Genomic DNA, 20,801 nt, shown 5'->3' on the forward strand with positions numbered 1-20,801 from the left:
AACTCTAAATATGATATGATGGGAAAAATATGAAAAAATTGAATGCAGTTTTACATTTAAGAGATTAAATGTAAAATTTTAATTTTTATTTAATTTCAATACAGGCTTAGTGACTGCTTCTTTTGGTCAAGTATGATGCTTCATGCTTGAACAAAGCCTCCTCTCTCAGACACACTGGCTATGACTTTGTCATTATTTACAATGAAAAGTAGCAAGCTCTGTAATAAAGCAATGCTTACATTGCAGTGAGTGAGGGTCCCCAGATGTGCCTGCAAAAGGGAAGGTGTGGTCAGGGATGACACCAAGAGGAGGCAGCATCCGTCTGGGGACAGGAAAAATGAGTAGCATTTTTCCAGGCAGAATATGTAGGGAGAGCATCCTCAGCAGGAAGAAATGCATGGAGAAAATCTTGAGTTTGGGTTTGTTTAGGAAACTAGACAATTAAAGGACCAGACTAGGTGTGATGAGAGCAAAGTTCTGACAGATAAGCAACCTATCATTTCTTCCCCATCCTTTCTTTTATTTTGTCTCTTCCATCCTTCTTTCCTTCACTCTTTATTGAATATCTCTCATGTACAAGGCATTGTGTTAGTTGCCAAGACAGACATGGCCTTGCCTGCTCTCATGTAACTGAATCTATATCTGGAGAAAGACAGTGAAAGAAAATAAGATTTTGTAAAGTTAACGGTGATGTATTCATGAAGAAGAAAAGAAAAGGGAGGAGATGTATAGATTATTATTAAAATATGCCTATCAAAAGAAACAGCAAATATTAAAAGTCTGAGTTAGGAAGATATTCAGTATGCTTGAAGACTTTAACAAAGGATAGTATTGTTGAAGTTCAAGATTCAGTGGTACAACAGGAAGGACCTTGGAAACTGTGCTGAGGAATTCATTTTTTCACTTGTAGGAGATGGGAAGCCACTTGAAAAAAATACAGCAGGAGAGTGATATGACCTAAACCACAGCCAGATTCCATAGAACTTTCTATGATGTGGAAATGTGCTCTGTGCTGTCCAAGATGGTAACCACTAGCTCTATGTGACTATTTAGCCCTTGAAATCTAGCTAGTGTGATTGAGGGATTGAAATTGTTATTGTATTTAATTTAAATTCATTTTATTTGCATTCAAAGAGCCACATGTGGCTAGTGGCTACTGTATCAGCAGAGATCTAAACTGAGTTAGAGGTCACTTTGGCACCTGTGTGGATATCAAATGGCGGGAGATGGGCAAATGGGGCTGTTTGTAACTGCTCACATGAGAGATGATGGTGTTCGAGCTTAGGAACTAAAATAAATAGGACATGGTTATTATTTGGATGTGGGAAGTAAAGGACATTAAGGAATCTTGAAGAAACACCCTTATGGAAGGCTCATTACCTCTTCTATTAATCTACATTGCTTTCAAATTAGACATCAATTCTCTTTTGTCTTCTTTTAACCATATTTATCTAATTAATCACCAATACACCAAACTGGTCAAAAACTTCACATAAAGATTAGCAAACTATAATTAAATATTTCTTTCCAGAAATGTAATCTGGAATTTACAGGAGCTATGTGATATTTCTCTCTGGTGTGTGTTTTTTATGATGGGAGATTAGGAGTTATGAGGATAAACTCTTTTACACCCATGATGACCTTGACCCTCACTGTTCACCCTCAAGTGACCGGAATCCCAACCAACTCCCATGAATCTCTGTAGGCTCACAGTGACTTAAGGATGTCAGGGGAAATCCAGCAGTGAAGAGTATCCTTTAACTGACTTAGATATCTTTTGGGGGCTGTCAATCATGCCAATAATGACTTTTCTCTATAAGAAAGGACATTCAAAGCTGAATGCTACATGGACAATAAAACAGAGATGGTGTGAGACAGAAAAACAAATCATTGTGTAGCAGTATGGGCCATAGGGCCACATGCAGAATTAAGATTTAATATTATATTCAATGTATTTATTGTGGCCTTCCTGATTTTCAGCCTCTCTGCTAAGCTCTGTATATTAATTTCTTAGTTAATCCTCCCTTTAATTTACTTGTGTAGCCCACATAAAATGTCTTGACTCTCAGTGTTTGTAGTTGTAAAATGAAGATAATATACATTTTCCCCCAGTCATTAAGTTAGTGAGATAATAAGTATAATATCCTGGCCACAGTATCTGACACTTAATAAATTCTTAGTCAAGAATAGCTTCTTGAATAGCTATCAGAAAGGTGGTAATTGATTATACGTTTGTCCCATTTTTGTCAAAACCATTTATTCTATGGAAAAATAAGTGTTTACGGAAAACATGCACATGAAGAAATAATAAAAGAGTAGTGCACAGCTATATTGAAGCAGGATTTTTGAAAATGTCAAAAGTTATATACACTTAGAAATTTTAATTGGACATTCAGGCTCAGTAAATGCAAAAGACATATGGTAAGTGCTGGGAATTAAGAGAGAAACAAGATGTGGCCTCTTAACTCTTAAGAACTAGAAATGCATTTATACTGAAATAGTTTGCTTGTCTATCACAACAGAAATAACACAAGCACACCATTTCAGTATTCAACCAGATGTAATTTTTCTAGGGGGACAAAAGTATTTAAGGTGACCATCCCAAACTTGACTTGGATCCTGAGGCCCATTTTTAGGAACTTCAACTAAGCCTATGCCATTCCCCAGCAAACTGACTTCAAACACACAGGAGAGAGCTAATAAACGTTTGATAGATGTATGGAAATGGCACTTCTCCATTTTTAACATATTCTCTTCTTAAATATGCCATATTATGTTTTCTTCTGCAACACTAAGTCAAATCTGATTGTCCTTTATCAAAAGCAAGGTTGTATAACATATTGTGTCAAATCGGAATGTAGAAATATAAGGAAAAATAGAGGTTTGGTTGAAATGACTCCCATAAATATTTGAACATAAGACAAGAGTACCAGTCTCCCTTTGTTGGGATGCAAAATAGGGGATTTATTTTGCCTTATGAGTGTAATAATGTTAGATAACACTGCTCAGCCTATACAATCAGCTTTGTTTCTCTCAGAATATAAACATTATTATTAAGTTTTGTACCCTAGAGGGAACTGAGACTTCACCAATCAGAAATAAATAAATAAATAAAAACTTTTAAAATCCCAGATCAGCCCTTTTTTTCTTTCAAGCTTCTTATGCTATTTTTCCATCTTAGATCACTTGTTTTAAAATAGTTGATCAATACATGCAGTGTGATAATTTTTTTAACATCTTTATTGGAGCATAAATGCTTTACAATGTTGTATTAGTTTCTGCTGTATAACAGAGAAAATCAGCTATATGTATACATATATCCCCATATCACCTCCCTCGCGTCTCCTTCCCACCCTCCCTATCCCAACCCTCTAAGTGGTCACAAAGCACTGAGCTGATCTCCCTGTGCTACGCAGCTGCTTCCCACTAGCTATCTATTTTACATTTGGTTGTGTATATATGTCAATGCCACTCTCTCACTTAGTCCCAGCCTACCCTTCCCCCTCCCTGTGTCCTCAAGTCCATTCTATATGCCTGCATCTTTATTCCTGTCCTGCCCCTAGGTTCATCAGAACCTTTTTTTTTTTTTCTGGGTTCCATATATATGTGTCACCATATGGTATTTCTTTTTTTCTTTCTGACGTACTCCACACTGTATGACAGACTCTAGGTCCATCCACCTCACTACAAGTAACTCAATTTTGTTTCTTTTTATGGCTGAGTAATATTCTATTGTATATATGTGCCACATCTTCTGTATCCATTCATCTGTCGATGGACACCTAGGTTGCTTCCATGTCTTGGTATTGTAAACAGAGCTGCAATGAACACTGTGGTTCATGACTCTTTTTGAATTATGTTTTTTTCAGGGTTTATGCCCAGTAGTGGGATTGCTGGGTCATACGGTAGTTCTATTATTAGTTTTTAAGAAACCTCCATAGTGTTCTCCATAGTGGCTGTATCAATTTACATTCCCACCAACAGTGCAAGCGGATTCCCTTTACTCCACACCCTCTCCAGCATTTATGGTTTGTAGATTTTTTGACGATGGCCGTTCTGACCGGTGTGAAATGATACCTCATTGTAGTTTTGATTTGCACTTCTCTGATGATTAGTGATGTTGAGTATCCTTTCATGTGTTTGTTGGCAATCTGTATATCTTCTTTGAAGAAATGTCTATTTAGGTCTTCTGCCCATTTTTGAAATGGGTTGTTTGTTTTTTTGATACTGAGCTGCATGAGCAGTTTATATATTTGGGAGATTAATCCTTTGTCAGTTGCTTCATTTGCAAATATTTTCTCCCATTCTGAGGGTTGTCTTTTGGTCTTGTTTATGGTTTCCTTTGCTGTGCAAAAGCTTTGAAGTTTCATTAGGTTCCATTTGTTTATTTTTGTTTTTATTTCCATTACTCTAGGAGGTGGGTCAAAAAGGATCTTGCTGTGACTTATGTCAAAGAGTGTTCTTCCGATGTTTACCTGTAAGAGTTTTAAAGTGTCTGGCCTTCCATTTAGGTCTTTAATCCATTTTGAGTTTATTTTTGTGTATGGTGTTAGGAAGTATTCTAATTTCATTCTTTTACATGTAGCTGTCCAGTTTTCCCAGCACCACTTATTGAAGAGGCTGTCTTTTCTCCATTGTATATTCTTGCCTCCTTTATCAAAGATAAGGTGACCATATGTGTGTGGGTTTATCTCTGGTCTTTCTATCCTGTTCCATTGATCGATATTTCTGTTTTTGTGCCAGTACCATACTGTCTTGATTACTGTAGCTTTGCAGTATATTCTGAAGTCTGGGAGCCTGATTCCTCCAGCTCCACTTTTCTTTCTCAAGATTGCTTTGGCTATTGGGGGTCTTTTGTGTTTCCATACAAATTGTGAAATTTTTTGTTCTAGCTCTGTGAAAAATGTCAGTGGTAGTTTGATAGGAATTGCATTGAATCTGTAGATTGCTTTGGGTAATACAGTAATTTCACAATGTTGATTCTTCCAATCAAAGAACATGGTATATCTCTCCATGTGTTTGTATCATCTTTAATTTCTTTCATCAGTGGCTTACAGTTTTCTGAGTTCAGGTCTTTTACCTCCTTAGGTAGGTTTATTCCTAGGTATTTTATTCTTTGTTGCAATGGTAAATGGGAATGTTTCCTTAATTTCTCCTTCAGATTTTTCATCATTAGTGTATAGGAATGAAACAGATTTCTGTGCATTAATTTTATATCCTGCTACTTTACCAAATTCATTGATTAGCTCTAGAGGTTTTCTGGTAGCATCTTTAGGATTCTCTGTGTATAGTGTCATCTGCAAACAGTGACAGCTTTACTTCTTCTTTTCCAATTTGGATTCCTTTTATTTCTTTTTCTTCTCTGATTGCTGTGGCTAAAACTTCCAAAACTATGCTGAATAATAGTGGTAACAGCAGGCATCCTTGTTTTGATCCTGCTTCAGCTTTTCACAATTGAGAATGATGTTGGCTGTGGGTTTGTCATATGTGGCCTGTATTATGTTGAGGTAAGTTCCCTCTATGCCTACTTTCTGGAGAGTTTTTATCATAAATGTGTGCTGAATTCTGTCAAAAGATTCTGCTGCATCTATTGAGATGATCATATGTTTTTTATCCTTCAATTTGTTAATACAGTGTATCACATTGATTGTTTGCATATATTTAAGAATCCTTGCATTCCTGGGATAAACCCCACTTGATCATGGTGTATGATCCTTTCAATGTGCTGTTGGATTCCGTTTGCTAGTATTTTGTTTAGGATTTTTGCATCTATGTTCATCAGTGATATTGGTCTGTAGTTTTCTTCTTTTGTGACATCTTTGACTGGTTTTGGTATCAGGGTGATGGTGGCCTCATAGAATGAGTTTGTGAGTGTTCCTCCCTCTGCTATATTTTGGAAGAGTTTGAGAAGGATAGGTGTTAGCTCTTCTCTAAATGTTTGAAATAATTCACCTGTGAAGCAATCTGGTCCTGGGCTTTTGTTTGTTGGAAGATTTTTAATCACTGTTTCAATTTCAGTGCTTGTAACTGGTCTATGTATATTTTCTATTTCTTCCTGGTTCAGTCTCGGAAGGCTGCGCTTTTCTAAGAATTTGTCCATTTCTTCCAGGTTGTCCATTTTATTGGCATATAGTTGCTTGTAGTAAGCCCTTTTGATTCTTCGTATTTCTGCTGGGTGAGTTGTTACTTCTCCTTTTTCATTTCTAATTCTGTTAATTTGAGTCTTCTCCTTGTTTTTCTTGATCAGTCTGGCTAATGGTTTATCAATTTTGTTTACCTTCTCAAAGAACCAGCTTTTCGTTTTCTTGATCTTTGCTATTGTTTTCTTCATTTCCTTTTCATTTATTTCTGTTCTGATCTTTATGATTTCTTTCCTTCTGATAACTTTGGGTTTTTTTGGTTCTTCTTTCTCTAATTGTTTTAAGTGTAAGATTAGTTTGTTCATTTGAGATTTTTCTTGTTTCTTGAGGTAGAATTGTATTGCTGTAAACTTCCCTCTTAGAACTGCTTTTGCTGCACCCCATAGGTTTTGGGTCTTCGTGTTTTCATTGGTATTTGTTTCTAGGTATTTTTTGATTTCCTGTTTGATTTCTTCAGTGATATCTTGGTTATTTAGTAGCATATTGTTTAGCCTCCATTTGTTTTTATTTTTTAAGTTTTTTTTCCTGTAATTGCTATCTAGTCTCATAGTGTTGTGTTCAGAAAAGATACTTTATACAATTTCAGTTTTCTTAAATTTGCCAAGGCTTAATTTGTGAACCAAGATATGATCCTGGAGAATGTTCCATGAGCAGGTGAGAGGAAAGTGTATTCTGTTGTTTTTGGATGTAGTGTCCTATAAATATGAATTAATTCCATCTTGTTTAATGTGTCATTTAAAGCTTGTGTTTCCTTATTTATTTTCATTTTGGATCTCTGTCCGTTGGTGAAAGTGGGGTGTTAAAGTCCCCTACTATTTTGTGTTACTGTCGATTTCTCCTTTTATGGCTGTTAGCATTTGCCTTATGTAGTGAGGTTCTCCTATGCTGTGTGCATAAATATTTACAATTGTTGTAACTTCTTCTTGGATTGATCCCGTGATCATTATGTAGTGTCCTTCTTTGTCTCTTGTAATAGTCTTCATTTTAAAGTCTATTTTGTCTGATACGAGAATTGCTACTCCAGCCTTCTTTTGATTTCCATTTGCATGGAATATATTTTCCATCTTTCAGTCTGTATGTGTCACTAGGTCTGAAATGGGTCTCTTGTAGACAGCATATATATGGTCTTGTTTTCGTATCTATTTAGCCAGTCTATGTCTTTTGGTTGGAGCATTTAATCCTTTTACATTTAAGGTAATTATCAATATGTATGTTCCTATTACCATTTTCTTAATTGTTTTGGGTTTGTTTTTATAGGTCTTTTCCTTCTCTTGTGTTTTGTGCCCAAAGATGTTCCTTTAGCATTTGTTGTAAAGGTGGTTTGGTGGTGCTGAGTTATCTTAACTTTTGCTTGTCTGTAAAGGTTTTAATTGCTCCATAGAATCTTAATGAGATCCCTGCTGGGTAGAGTAATCTTGCTTGTAGGTTTTTCCCTTTCACCACTTATATATGTCCCGCCACTCCCTTCTGGCTTGCAGAGTTTCTACTGAAAGATCAGTTGTTAGCCTTATGGGGGTTCCCTTGTATGTCCTTTGTTGCTTTTCCCTTGCTGCTTTTAATATTTTTTTCTTTTTATTTAATTTTTGATAGCTTGATTAATATGTGCCTTGACGTGTTTCTCCTCATATTTGTCCTGTATGGGACTCTCTGCACTTCCTGGACTTGATTGACTATTTCCTTTCCAATGTTAGGGACGTTTTCAACTATAATCTCTTCAAACATTTTCTCAGACCCTTTCTTTTTCTCTTTTTCTTCTGGGACCCCTATAACTTGAATGTTGGTGCATTTAATGTTGTATCAGAGGTCTCTGAGACTGTCCTCAATTCTTCTCATTCTTTTTTCTTTATTCTGCTCTGTAGTAGCTATTTCCACTATTTTGTCTTCCAGGTCACTTATCCGTTCTCCTTCCTCATTTATTCTGCTATTGATTCCTTCTAGACAGTTTTTCATTTCATTTATTGTGTTGTTCATCCTTGTTTGTTTGCTCTTTACTTCTTCTAGGTCCTTGTTAAACGTTTCTTGTATTTTCTCCATTCTATTTCCAAGATTTTGGATCATCTTTACTATCATTACTAAGAATTATTTTTCAGGTAGACTGCCTATTTCCTCTTAATTTATTTGGTCTGGTGGGTTTTTATCTTGCTTCTTCATTTGTTGCTTATTTTTCTGTCTTTCCATTTTGCTTAACCTACTGTGTCTGGGGTCTCATTTTCTCAGGCTGCACATTCATGGTTCCCATTGTTTTTGGTGTCTGCCCCCAGTGGGGAAGGTTGTTTCAGTGGCTTGTGTAGATTTCCTGGTGGAGGGCACTGGTGCCCGTGTTCTGGTGGGTGGGGCTGGATCTTGTCTTTCTGTTGGGCAGGGCTGCATCCAGTGTTGTGTTTCGGGATGTCTGTGAACTTAGTATGATTTTAGGCTGCGTCTCTGCTGAAGGGTGGGGTTGTGTTCCTGTGTTGCTAGTTGTTTGGCATGGGGCATCCAACACTGGAGCTTGGTGGCTATTGGGTGGAGCTGGGTCTTAGCACTGAGATGGAGAATGCTGGGAGAGCTCTTGCCGATTGATATTACATGGGTCTTGGTGGTCTCTGGTGGTCCAGTGTCCTGAACTTGGCTCTCCCACCTCAGAGGTTCAGGCCTGACACCAGGCCCAAGAACCAGGACCCTGTCAGTCACATAGTTTGGGCAGCCATCCTGTCACGGAGTTGCCTGAGGGCCGGGCATCCTATTGGGGGCTCCTCTCCTTGGGTCCCTGAGACGCCTGAGGGGTGGCCTCCTGTCAGGGGCTTCCCAGTCAGGTGCAGTCACCTGAGGGCCAGGCGTCAGGTCTGAGTCATGCGGGGCGCTGGGCGCTAACCTTCTCTGCTCCAGGGCGCAGCATTGGGAGGTTCAGCCAGTGTCTGAGACCCAAGTTACGGCTTCCATCAGGTTTATATCTGAGCCCCAGGTTTACGACTTCAAGATTCTTTCAACTTTTTTTCTTTTTCTCTGTGCTCAGTCTACGTCCACTTGCTCATAGGGGGACTGCATTCAGAGTCCTCTCCTCCTGCACTTCAGACCAGAGTTTCTCATCAGTTTGATAATTTTTGATTATTGTTAGTCAGGTTTACCGTACCACACTGGTTAACATTTCAGCTAAATCAATTTGTCGCTTTAGCATTTGCATCTAAAAATGTAGAACAAATATATATTTGCCTAAGAGAAGACACTGTAGTTTGGAGGTAACATGTGGGTTTGGAGCTAGATGACTAGCAGCGTGAAGTTGGGCAAATTACTCCACCAGTAAAGAGGTTCCGTGCACTTGTCCGTGATGGACATACTCGGGGCACATGTCCCTTTAAGGAAGGATGTCAGAGCTGTAGGATGAGCGGGCAGGGGAGACCCTCTAGATAGCAGGTCCTTAGAATCTGCCTCTTTTGCAGAAATTGTCCTCTCCAGGAGTTTCCTGGAGATTAAGCCAGCAGAGGGATAAAGGCCCTACCATTCTGGCAGGACACAGGACTCCTCTGATGATCAATACTCATCCCACTGGGTTGGGCCAAGGCTTTGCTGGGATCGCACTGCAGTTTTACTGTTCCCTAAGTCTGCCTGCTTCTGTCCCCTTCCAGTGACAGGTGCTGCCCTCTAACAAACAGCTTGCACTTCAAACTCTATCTACTGCCCAGGAAAACAACCTGCAACCAATGTGTTTAATGGGGATAAGAATACAGGTAATTCATAGAGTTCCTGTAATACAGTGTAAATGAGACATATGTGAAGGGCACTGTGCTAAAACACTAAATAGGCATGACTGAAGATCCACAAAAAGTTTCCAGTATTACTCATTAAATATCTACTCTTGGGCTTCCCTGGTGGCACAGTGGTTGAGAGTCCGCCTGCCGATGCAGGGGACACGGGTTCGTGCCCCGGTCTGGGAAGATCCCACATGCCGCGGAGCGGCTGGGCCCGTGAGCCATGGCCGCTGAGCCTGCGCGTCTGGAGCCTGTGCTCCGCAACGAGAGAGGCCACAACAGTGAGAGGACCGCGTACCACAAAAAAAAAAGAATAATAATAATAAAAATCTACTCTTGTATTGGAGAATGCATGTTAGAGTTTGTTGAACATACTCCAGCAAGTCTGTTCCAAGTGAAATTCTATTTCATGCCACTTCATGCTTTCAGAGAGAGAAATGCTGCTGTGCAAGTCAGAGGTTTTGCCAAGGCATTGAACTGCAGAGGCCAGCGTCTGGCTAAGGCAATCACCAGCCTCAGTTCTAAAATCCCTGTATCATAGTCATCACTGAGGCCTGGAGAACGGAAAGGGCAGGTAGAAAAATAGGGTATTATGAGAAATTCACGCAAGAAACAAATATATTCCCCAGTCCAAGAGAGTAAGCATCTGAGTCTTTTTCAGGATGTCCTTTCACAGTGTGTATGGTAGTTATGATGATTTTCCCCAAAGCTACACTAAATGAAGCCAGATTTTTCTGGCTGACTCAACGTTAAGTGCACACTGTCAGGTGCCCCATGAGAACTAACGTCCCAAGGGTTCTAAGGCAAGCGTGGGGGACATCAACCCCATCATATGCAGCTGGATTCTAATAAAAGAATTTCTTTGACTACTCCAAGTTTAAAAAAATATTTTAAAAATCTTACCTTTAGGGAGTTTGCTAGACAGAATAAGATCCTGGAATTATGTGAGAACCAACTATTCAACTTACTGATGAAAATCCAAGCTCTTACCAGTCTATTGTAGGAGATGACAAACTCTTTGATAAAGTAAATATCTTAGGCTTTGCAGGTCATACTGTCTCTGTCACAACTATTCCAATGCAGAGTGGCTGTGTTCCAATAAAACTTTATTTTTAAAAAATGTGGGAGGCCAGATTCTGCACACAGGCTATAGTTTGCTGACTTCTGGCCTCATGCAATAGACTTAAAGTATTCACTAGTCATGGGTCCTCCCTTAAGTAGGTTCTATGGAAAGGAAAAGGGGGCAACGTATATTCTACTACACAAATAGGAATAAGTGCCGTGATGTTTGCAATGATCTGCAATGCTTGATGCGTTAGAATCTAGAGTACAGACCAGCACAGAAGCCTGAATGTCCTTTACATCAAATGTTTCATATTCTCTGAAAAATTACAGAAAGTTCAAAGGCTAAATCTCTCCTTCTTAAAGAGTGCAAAGCCCCTGAGCCAAGTAACTCATCTATGAAATCCTGGTGCAAAGAAACTTGAGTTCAAATTGATCTGGCTGCCCTGTCTTTAGTCCCAGTGATGTTCCTTAGAGCCCAGTTAGGGAGATGCTGCTCTTGGAGAAGGGCAGTGTATATTCTAGTTTCCAAATTTAACAGGAATAAATGCACTTTTATATTATAAAAACTATTTTGCTGTGGTAAATTTATAGGAAGATACAATGTTGAGCCAACTGCAAGGAAAGATGCTGTTTAGAGCCACTAATAATAAAATAAAGCCCTTAGTTATGAATCACTTAGATACTTCACTGAACTCCAACTGTTTCTTTCTCACTGTTTAATTTCATTCTAGCTTTTGTTATTATGCCTAAAGAAACCATTTTAACATTTTCTCCCATGCACTTCGAGTATCAAAAATTCCATCTACAAGTTTTCAACTTTTGCCTCTAATTGCTCTACTGGTTGCTCTAACTGCTTTAATAAATAATATTATCTGAGTTCTGCTAGTCCCAGAATTCTAAAGTCCCTGCATCACATATTATTTATTATTCCTTTAAGGGAAAAAAGGAGTCTTTTTTCTACCCAAAGCTTCTCTTTATAGTGAGAGAGAAGGAGGAGGGAGGAAGGGAGGGAGGGAATAAAAAATGAGAGAAAATTATATACATACAGTCCACCCTCCAGATTAATACTAGGTTCTGTAGAGTGTGAGGTATTTCCACTTTAACATCACTGGATATCTGTGGTTGCTTCTATTGCAATTTCTTAGACAACTAGGAGACCTCTTCCTCTATGTGACCCTGAAGTTCCATAATCTAGTTTTGTTTATCATTTTCAGATATAGCCTTAAAGGTTAGTTAGATAAATGTGAAAGACTTGAATTTAACATGGCTATTTAACCAGCCTCCTTACTACAGAACAGGGTCCATGAGGGCAGAGGATCTGTCTTTATAGAAATTCCTTAGGAAACCATAGATTAGATAGATATAGATATAGATATAAATATATAGATATGGATATAGACAAGTCATATGTGCCATAGAATATAATATATAGTATATATAACATGTTATATATATATAGTAATGTGAATGAATGGCCATGTGACTAAATGAATATATGACTTAATACTAATCTCTATTAGCTGAATTAGCAGTACAGTGAGTGTTCTGGGGAAATGACTTGGAAAAGCTGGTACTGTTGAATTGGGAGACAAACTTTAACTGGCTATGAGTGCACAGGAAGTAAGTGACCAAGTTTTAATTGTTTTAAAAAGACTCAGTCCGTGTACTAGACCCTTGTACTCTGTTGGTAGGAATGCAAAGTGGTGCAGCAGCTACAGAAAACAGTATGACAGTTCCTAAAAAAATTAAAATAGAACTACCATATAATTCAGCAATCTCACTTCAGGGCATTTATTCAAACTAACTGAAATCATATTAGCACTCCTACGTAGCATTATTCACAATAGCCAAGATGTGGAAACAACCTAAATGTCCATCGAGAGATGAATGGATAAAGAAAATGTGGTGTATAGACAGAATGGAGTATTATTCAGCCTTAAAAAGAAGAAAATTCTGTAATGTGCGGCAACATCAATGAGCCTGGAGGACATTTTGCTAAGTACAAGAAACCAGCCACAGAAGGATATTATAGCATGATTCCACTTATATGAGGTATCTAAAATAGTCAGCCATGGAAGCATAGAACGGTGGCTGCCAGGGGCTGGGAGAAGGGAGGAATGAGAAGTTGCTAATCAATGGCTATAAAGTTTCAGTTACGTAAGACAAATAAGTTTTAGGGATGTGCTGTGTAACACTGTGCTTGCAGTTAACAGTACTGTGCTGTACACTTAAAAGTCTGTTAAAAGGGTAGATCTCATGTAAAGTGTTCTTATCACAATTAAAAACAACAACAACAAAAAGACAAAGTCTCTGGGGGATTATTGCAAGATTGAGGAGAGAGTCAATCGATACACAGTTTATTCGCCGAACAATTGCCAGGTTTTCTACAGTATGAAGCATTTTCACTGTAGCATCATTGGACATCAGGACTATAAGAAGTGTTTTCAGGAAAAGAGCTCATAAACAGCAAGCCTGGTAACTGAGGCGAATTATAAAAATGCCAGAATACAAGTAGGAAAAAAAAAAAAAAAAGCAGGGTCTTGTGTTGAGTAGGCACTTGCATTCAACAGAGGAATTAGGGCAACAGAGCACTGTGGCCACCTCATGTGTCAGCCTGCTTCACCTGCTGAATGGCCATTATTCCCACTTTTAATTTAAGCAGCTCATGCAGTCTTACGGAGAATGCTTTGCAAAAAATAAATAGGAAGCAACTATCTAAAAAAACAGTCACGTGCCACTCAAAGCCATGGTGAAATCAAATACACACTTGACATGACTTTACTGAGAGGAAAAAAAGGAGCCATAGCAGGTTTACATGAAAGCACTGACCTGTATTTAACACTTACTCTGTGCTAGGAAGTTTCACCTTATGGATAAACAATTTCCTCCCTCAAATGCCATTTCAGAGTGTCTATCACAAAGTACCGACTCAGTAAACATTAGCTGTCATTATCCTACCCACCTCATGCAAAATACCAGAACGTAGCAAAGCATGCACAGACATAGTCATCAGTGGTAAGAAGAAACCCGGGTTTAAACCCTGGCCCCATACCCCCTGCTATGTCAACATGCACAGGAAGCATCTTTTCAGAGCCTCAGTCTCCTCCATAACGCTGGAATCATACTGACTACTTCATAGGTGTCTTTTGTGAGAATTAAGTGAAATGATACATAATAGAAACTTAGCACAATGTCTGATTCATCAAATAACAATAACGTTGTTTTTTCCTTTACCTCCCTAATCACAATTTGGTTCACAACCGATAGTAACAAACCCATACAAAGGGGCTAGACTGATGAGAAAGGAACACTCCACCCGTACTCTGGTTAATTCCACAGACCTGATATATGTATGCCCCTTTTTCCTGGTATGCATCCTGGACTGAATGAGACCATTTAGAGAATGAATGGTTTATTATTTCAATTAAATCGGTCCTGCTAATTCAATGCAGTCTTGTTTATAATAGCCAAGATATGGAAACAACCTAAGTGTCCATCTACGGATGAATGGGTAAAGAAGATGCCACACAAACATGTACACACGCACACAACGGAATATTAGTCATAAAAAAAGAATGAAATCCTGCCATTTCTGAAAACACAGACAGACCGTGAAGGTATTATGATTAGTGAAATAAGTCAGAGAAAGACAAATACTGTATGATTTTACTCATATGTGTCATCTGAGACAAACTAATGAACAAACAAAATAAAATAAAAACAAATTCATAAATACAGAGAATAGATTAGTAGCTACCAAGAAGGGAACAGGGTTGAGGAGGTGAAGTGGATGAAGGGGATCTGCTGTATGGTGATGGATGGTGACTAGACTTGTGGTGGTGCTCTCTCTGTAGTGTATGCAGATGTTGAACTATAATGCTGTACACCTGAAAATTATATAATTAAAAATAAACAAACACATAAAAGAAGATTTTGAGAAAAAAAAGTGGTCCTGCTAAGCCATCACAACACGTAGAGACACAGTTTGAGTCACAGAGATCATAGGGAAAGAAAGGGAGTGTGACAAAGGAACAGAAAGCAGGCATTGCACTGCCAGAAAAAAAAAAAAAGTATGCACCACAGTTCCATTTTTGACTATTTGTATGACAGTGGGCAAGTTAGTCTTTTCATCCTCGGTTTTCTCATCTGTTAAGAGAGTACACATATTATCTCATAAAGGTGTTAGGAAATGAACTGAATACATTTAGCACATCCCTGCCACATAGTAAGCACTCACTAGTAACAATATTCATCACAGTAGCAAGGGCAAATTAGACTAAATGATGTTAATTAGACGATTTAGCATGTAACTGTTCAATAAAAAAATAACAGGTAATTCTGCACCGTCAGCAACCTTGAGTAGAAGGATCTCTGCTAAAATGACTACTAGGATTTTATTTTTATTTTACTTTATTATTTTTATTTATTTATTTATTTATTTGGAGCAGAGAAAGGTTTATTGCAAGGTGAAATGAGTACTAGGTTTTTAATTTGCATTTAAGATATGAAATTTATGGTGGCTTTATTAGTTGGTAGTGTTAATAGCTCCAAAGATGGTATTATCCCAAAATACAGATGAGGAAGCTAAGTCTCAGAGAATTCCCAGAGACCAGCTGTCTGACTGGAAAGTAGGAGTGACAGGATTTGAAATGCAGTCTGCTGTAGTTTCAAGATATGGCATCTTTTAAATAATTTACACAATCGTATCCTGTATTACTGAGAGGCATACGGTACTGAAGAAAGTAGCACATGCTTAATTAATGTTCCTGGAAGGGAGATGGTAAGACCATGAAGTTTGCCTCTGTGTCACTGTCTGTTTGCCCTGATGGGCTTATACAGACATAGATATAGATTCAGGTATGTTTATACACGTAGAAATAGGTTTAGCTTTAAGAATTTTAATATACATGATATTTTCAGCTTGACAATGTGCTCTCAAAAGAAGCTGAGTCTTAGAGGAAGTTGACCAACCAATTAATGACTGCATGTTTTAACATGGCAGATGCCACAATAAATGCCTATTTCTTGCTGGATGGCAAGGTAAACATTCCCTTAAAAGATGCGTACATTCTTGTTAGCATATAAAATACAACAGCCCTAAAGAGAAAATCATGCTTTGCTATTTGTTACTTGATAGTTCCCTGAATATCTGTGTCCTCTAGTTCTGTTTAAAAAGGTTAAATGGCTCTAAGTCTGTCTGCTAGACTTATAAGGAACGATGCACTGCTCTGGCTAGTCAGGAAATTTAATTTTCTACACAAATTAATCAATTGTGCATCGATAGAGGAAAGCTGCTCTCCATTACCCAGTTGGGGGACAGGGGTTGGGGGAGGGACAACTGCAAAAATGCAGAACTGATACTGAAAAATGCAGTTGGTGATTCTTACATTCTAGATTCATTCCTATGGAGCCAGTCCACCTCCAGTCAGAACGGTGTGGGGCTCACTTTCTGAATAATGCATCAAAACCCTGTTGTAAATGATTTGAAACAGTAATCGCCCCTTCTTTGGGTGAAACCATATATGCCAAGGAACTAGCACTTGCCTGACATCTATCAGAGCTAGAGTATGCCTGTGTCATCAAGTGGTACTTTATCTGTCCATCCCTTCCTGGTTACACAGCCCTAGACCCCCTTTAGCTTGCCTGGAAACAAAATGCTTCCAAGTTGGGCAGTTGTTACTAAGCAGCCTCAAGCTTCTTCTTCACCTGCCTTTTATGCCACCGACAATTATAAAAAATAACAATAGCAATAACAACAACAATCAACTACAGTGATAACCATCACTGATTCCCTGTGAGCTGGAATGATTATCAGTATATCTCCATTTTTACATCAGTCAATGGATAGATTATAAAATGGGCAGAAACAAGTGGGGAGCTATGAACCTGGATATTTACCCACTTCTAACCAATTTGAGGTTAGTATTGGCATCAAAAGTTACTCAAACTTCATCTCCAGCTGATGAAGAACATGCTTCTGCACAGGAAGTCTGTTCCCGCTGGTACTATAGAGTCCATGTTTTGGGTGTACATGGGATTGCCCTGATATCCGAATCCCCATTTGCCCTGAGGGTCCTCAGCTTGGCGTGCTCCTGGCCCCCTGTGGGTTCTTTGCTGACAAGAGTAGAAATCTTGGCAAGTCAAATGCTAAACTGACCCCATGGCTGGTCTCTCAGTTAGGCCAATCTTGTTTACTTTCTTCATATTCTTTCTTACGCTTGAAGATGTGAAGAAAGTGGCAATTGCTCTGTTCTGTGTTCTTTCAGAAGAAATGGAAAACGGGGCAGATTCATTCGTTCAACAAGTACCACTGTCTCTATTTATATTAGAATTTCAGTATAAAGCCATTTCACAACTTCACTATTTAGTCAAAAAATGGATGCCCATGTAAATTTATTTTTCTGGATACTTCCTGCCCTTGGATTCAATACTTGTCCCTTTGACAGATACGATTTTCTTAGCCAAACAGAGGCCATTCTGTGTGTCCACAACTTGTTGAGTTCCTTTACGACAGAGAATGGGCCACTGACCATTCCTCAAATCCCCTTCTTAGAGGTTGAGCTCTTTGGAAGAAAGGATTTTTTTTTTAATATCCTTATGAGATACACTCTACTATCCTGAATTTAGAAATGCCTTTGTTAAAAACAACTTTTCCAGACCTGAAAATAATTCTTTTTTTGCCCAAACTCAAATTATTTGGGGCACTGATTATTCTGCTGGGTTTCACCTCCAGCCTCATAGTTTCAGCACCCTTGGGAGTATTGGGAGTTTAATACACAAAAAAGAAGTGAATAAGTAAAGCTTTCATAAAGCTCACTTGTCTAGAGTTTCCCTGAATAAAGTAATTAGAAAGATATCTGCCGTAGGTCCCTGTAACTTAGAAATTGAATGACTTGGATATAAGCTGACATCTAACTCATAAATTAACTGGACAATTCTTTAAAACCGTATTCTTCCGTCTAGTTTTCTCTCTTTTTCAACAAACATTTCTAATGCAATATTTGAAATCCACACTCAAACACATCATTAACTAACACTTCACCCTTGGAGACCAGTGGACAAAGTTACAGATTTTCAGTGTTCTTTCAGAAGAAAGCTATTTAGCTCGAGCATCTACTGTCATTTGGGTGACTGGCAAAGAGAAAAGATGTACACAGTTCAACAACAAGAAAAACCCAGAACTGAGCCTTATTTCTAAAAAAAGGAAGAAAAACTTTAACAAGGGATTATATTTCTCATCCTGGGAAAAATTTTGAGCAGGGAAAGTATAAACAAAAGATATCTTTGAAATGGCAGAGAAAGGTTTTGTCTAAAAGGCACCGCTCCAAACATGCTGACCTATCAGAAATGCCCATAAAGTGATAAAAAGATCATTTCAAAGCCAAACAGCGAACACAGAAATAAGACAGGGGGTCTCTTAATGTGTTGAGACAGTGATCTCATGCCTCTAAATTCTTATACATAATTCACTGTAACTGTCAAAGGAGAAAGAAAGAAAGAAAAAAAAAAAAACAGCAATACTTTTCTAATGCTAGAAAAAACCCCCACAAACAAGCAAAAACAATATCACATAAAAGATCCACCCAAATGCACTGCAAAATATATTCGATTTGGCTTTTTCATTGAGCTCTCTGAAAGCTTAATAGCTTTCTTCATCTTGATATTCCTGGCTCTGGGCATTGTATGCAGCTCTTCGCAGGTGTGTACAACACACACACACAAGCACGTGAACATAGTCTCAAAGGCAGCCACACAGACTGCATACGTAATTACATTTTGTACTGATGTGCTTGTCAGGCACTACAGCCAGTTTTCCTTTCAAAAGAGAAATACCTTATAGGACTGGAGGTGATGTCGGGGTCACGAGCGGTCACTTGCCCAATCACGGAGTTGAGAGCAGCATTTTCATGAACTTCGAGGAGGTAAGTCGGTGAAGAGAAGACTGGAGGCTCATCTGCATCTTCGACAACAATTTTGACCGTCGCCGTGTCTTTAAAGGGCCCCCTGCTGCTGAAACGCGGGTCAGTGTGGACATTGGCTGCCTCTACCTTCAGCGTATAGGATCTTTTGGTCTCAAAATCCAGAGGCTGTTAAGAAATGACAAAGATGAATGTTTCTCACTAATGACCACAGCAGCGAGAACAAATGAGTATAATGCTGATGGATGATCGTTATGTGCATTTAAGCCCATTTGTGAGCCTTAATGGGATCACTCTCCATTCCCCCAGATTCAACCTGTAAATTTTACAGGCATTTATTGATATCTGTTTATTATACAAGCTCAGTGAATCTAATCTCCTACTGTTTTGTTTTGTTTTGCTCATTTCACTTGGAATTCACAAAATATTCACAGTCATGAATTGTGCCATCAAAATTTCACTTCAGAGTCATAATAAAATTTTACTAGTGAAGGCATGATCTGCATACCAATCAGCCAGTTAATCGGGCCTCTGCTCGTCAGAGATAAGGCAGCATCGAACATAATCTCTATCTGGGAAGAATATTTTATCATTTCTGCAACAGTGTGTGAAATGTAAAGAACTAGAAATAATCATTGTTTAGTCCATGGAGACATTATAAAGCACAATTTAGCACTAATCCCAACAAAGAGTGTTTTCTTATTTCACTTCCAGAGCATCACTGCTTTACTGACCATGTGGCTAAAATGAGGCTTATTATTTTTTAGGGCATTCTTAGAAGGTCTCTATTATATGAGTTCTGTGCTGTGAAGCAGGTGGGCATATAAAGAAATACGTATACAGACGCATATCTGCCTGTGTTTATATTTAGGACAGATGATAGATAGATAGATAGACAGACAGACAGGTAGGTAACTAGGTCTGGTGGTGACTTCCACCAACCAGTTAAAAGCAATTTGAAATTACCTCACTGCACCATTACTGAAAATATTTCTGACCTATTAATACCTCTTTCCTTAAAAGCCCCAGAGACTTAACTTAATGACCTATGTAAATAGAGGCAGGTAAAAGAACACAGTCCCCTTCAACAACCAGAAGGCCATCTGCATCAGAACCCTCACAGTCCAATTCTCTCAGCAACACATAATACTTCAGATGTCAAGGATGTATTTCTGTCAAGGTTCAAAGAGACAATTTAGATTTCCATGGCAATTCTTATAAGAAATTGAACTTTACATCTGCGGTGCAAATTTTAAAAAAATAAGCTGGAACACAAGCTAGCATTAGTGAACTCTTTCAGAACTCCTATACAAGCTTAAATCTATATTCTTATTTCAAAATTTTATGTTGATTCTTATATTTGAATTTCATTCTAATTGGACTTCGATTTTTTTGATATATTTTCTAATAGAAAAGGTAGGTACTCAATCCCCTGTCTAGTCTGAAATTACTAAACACATGTACCCGTATGTACATGAATAGGCAATTCAACATCAACATTTTCACAATTTGCTAATCACCCCTACTGTAACAATTTTGTAATCTCAAATTCTTTACAAACGCTGTTAAGCATAAGAGATTATATTCTGCTTAATTCTTTGCCCAACTTAATGACAATCTACCGGAACACATCCTGGTGTCCTTGGGATTTTGTCAGACAAAAAAGAGGACCCATGAATTGCAGGAAAATGACTCCCTACAGATTGTTCTCTAGAGTAAAATACATGGGATTTTTGGTGTCAAGATGTGTAGTATATGCTTCCAAGTTTATGAATAATGGTGAATAAAAATACAGCAAACAGCTAATTGCTTCAGTTTATAAAAGCACCTTATGGTAACAAAGAATAGCAGTTAATAATAACAACAAAAATGACATTAGCAATCATTAGCCAAGGAAAATGTGTCTCTGGGTTAGTCAATAATTGACTCAAGTATAATTATACTGTACT

General features: G+C 38.2%; 1 protein-coding gene across 1 annotated transcript in view; it reads right to left on the reverse strand.

Annotated features, from left to right (window-relative positions):
• CDH8 (cadherin 8) overlaps positions 1 to 20,801 on the reverse strand; it is a 375,449-nt gene that overhangs the window by 128,729 nt on the left and 225,919 nt on the right. Inside the window, exon 7 of the mRNA XM_032614776.1 lies at positions 18,767 to 19,020. Coding sequence (XP_032470667.1) covers positions 18,767 to 19,020 — 254 coding nt within the window. The remainder of the gene's footprint in view (positions 1 to 18,766; positions 19,021 to 20,801) is intronic.

The sequence above is a fragment of the Phocoena sinus genome, chromosome 19, assembly GCF_008692025.1.
Source record: "Phocoena sinus isolate mPhoSin1 chromosome 19, mPhoSin1.pri, whole genome shotgun sequence".
NCBI classification, from domain to species: domain Eukaryota; kingdom Metazoa; phylum Chordata; class Mammalia; order Artiodactyla; family Phocoenidae; genus Phocoena; species Phocoena sinus.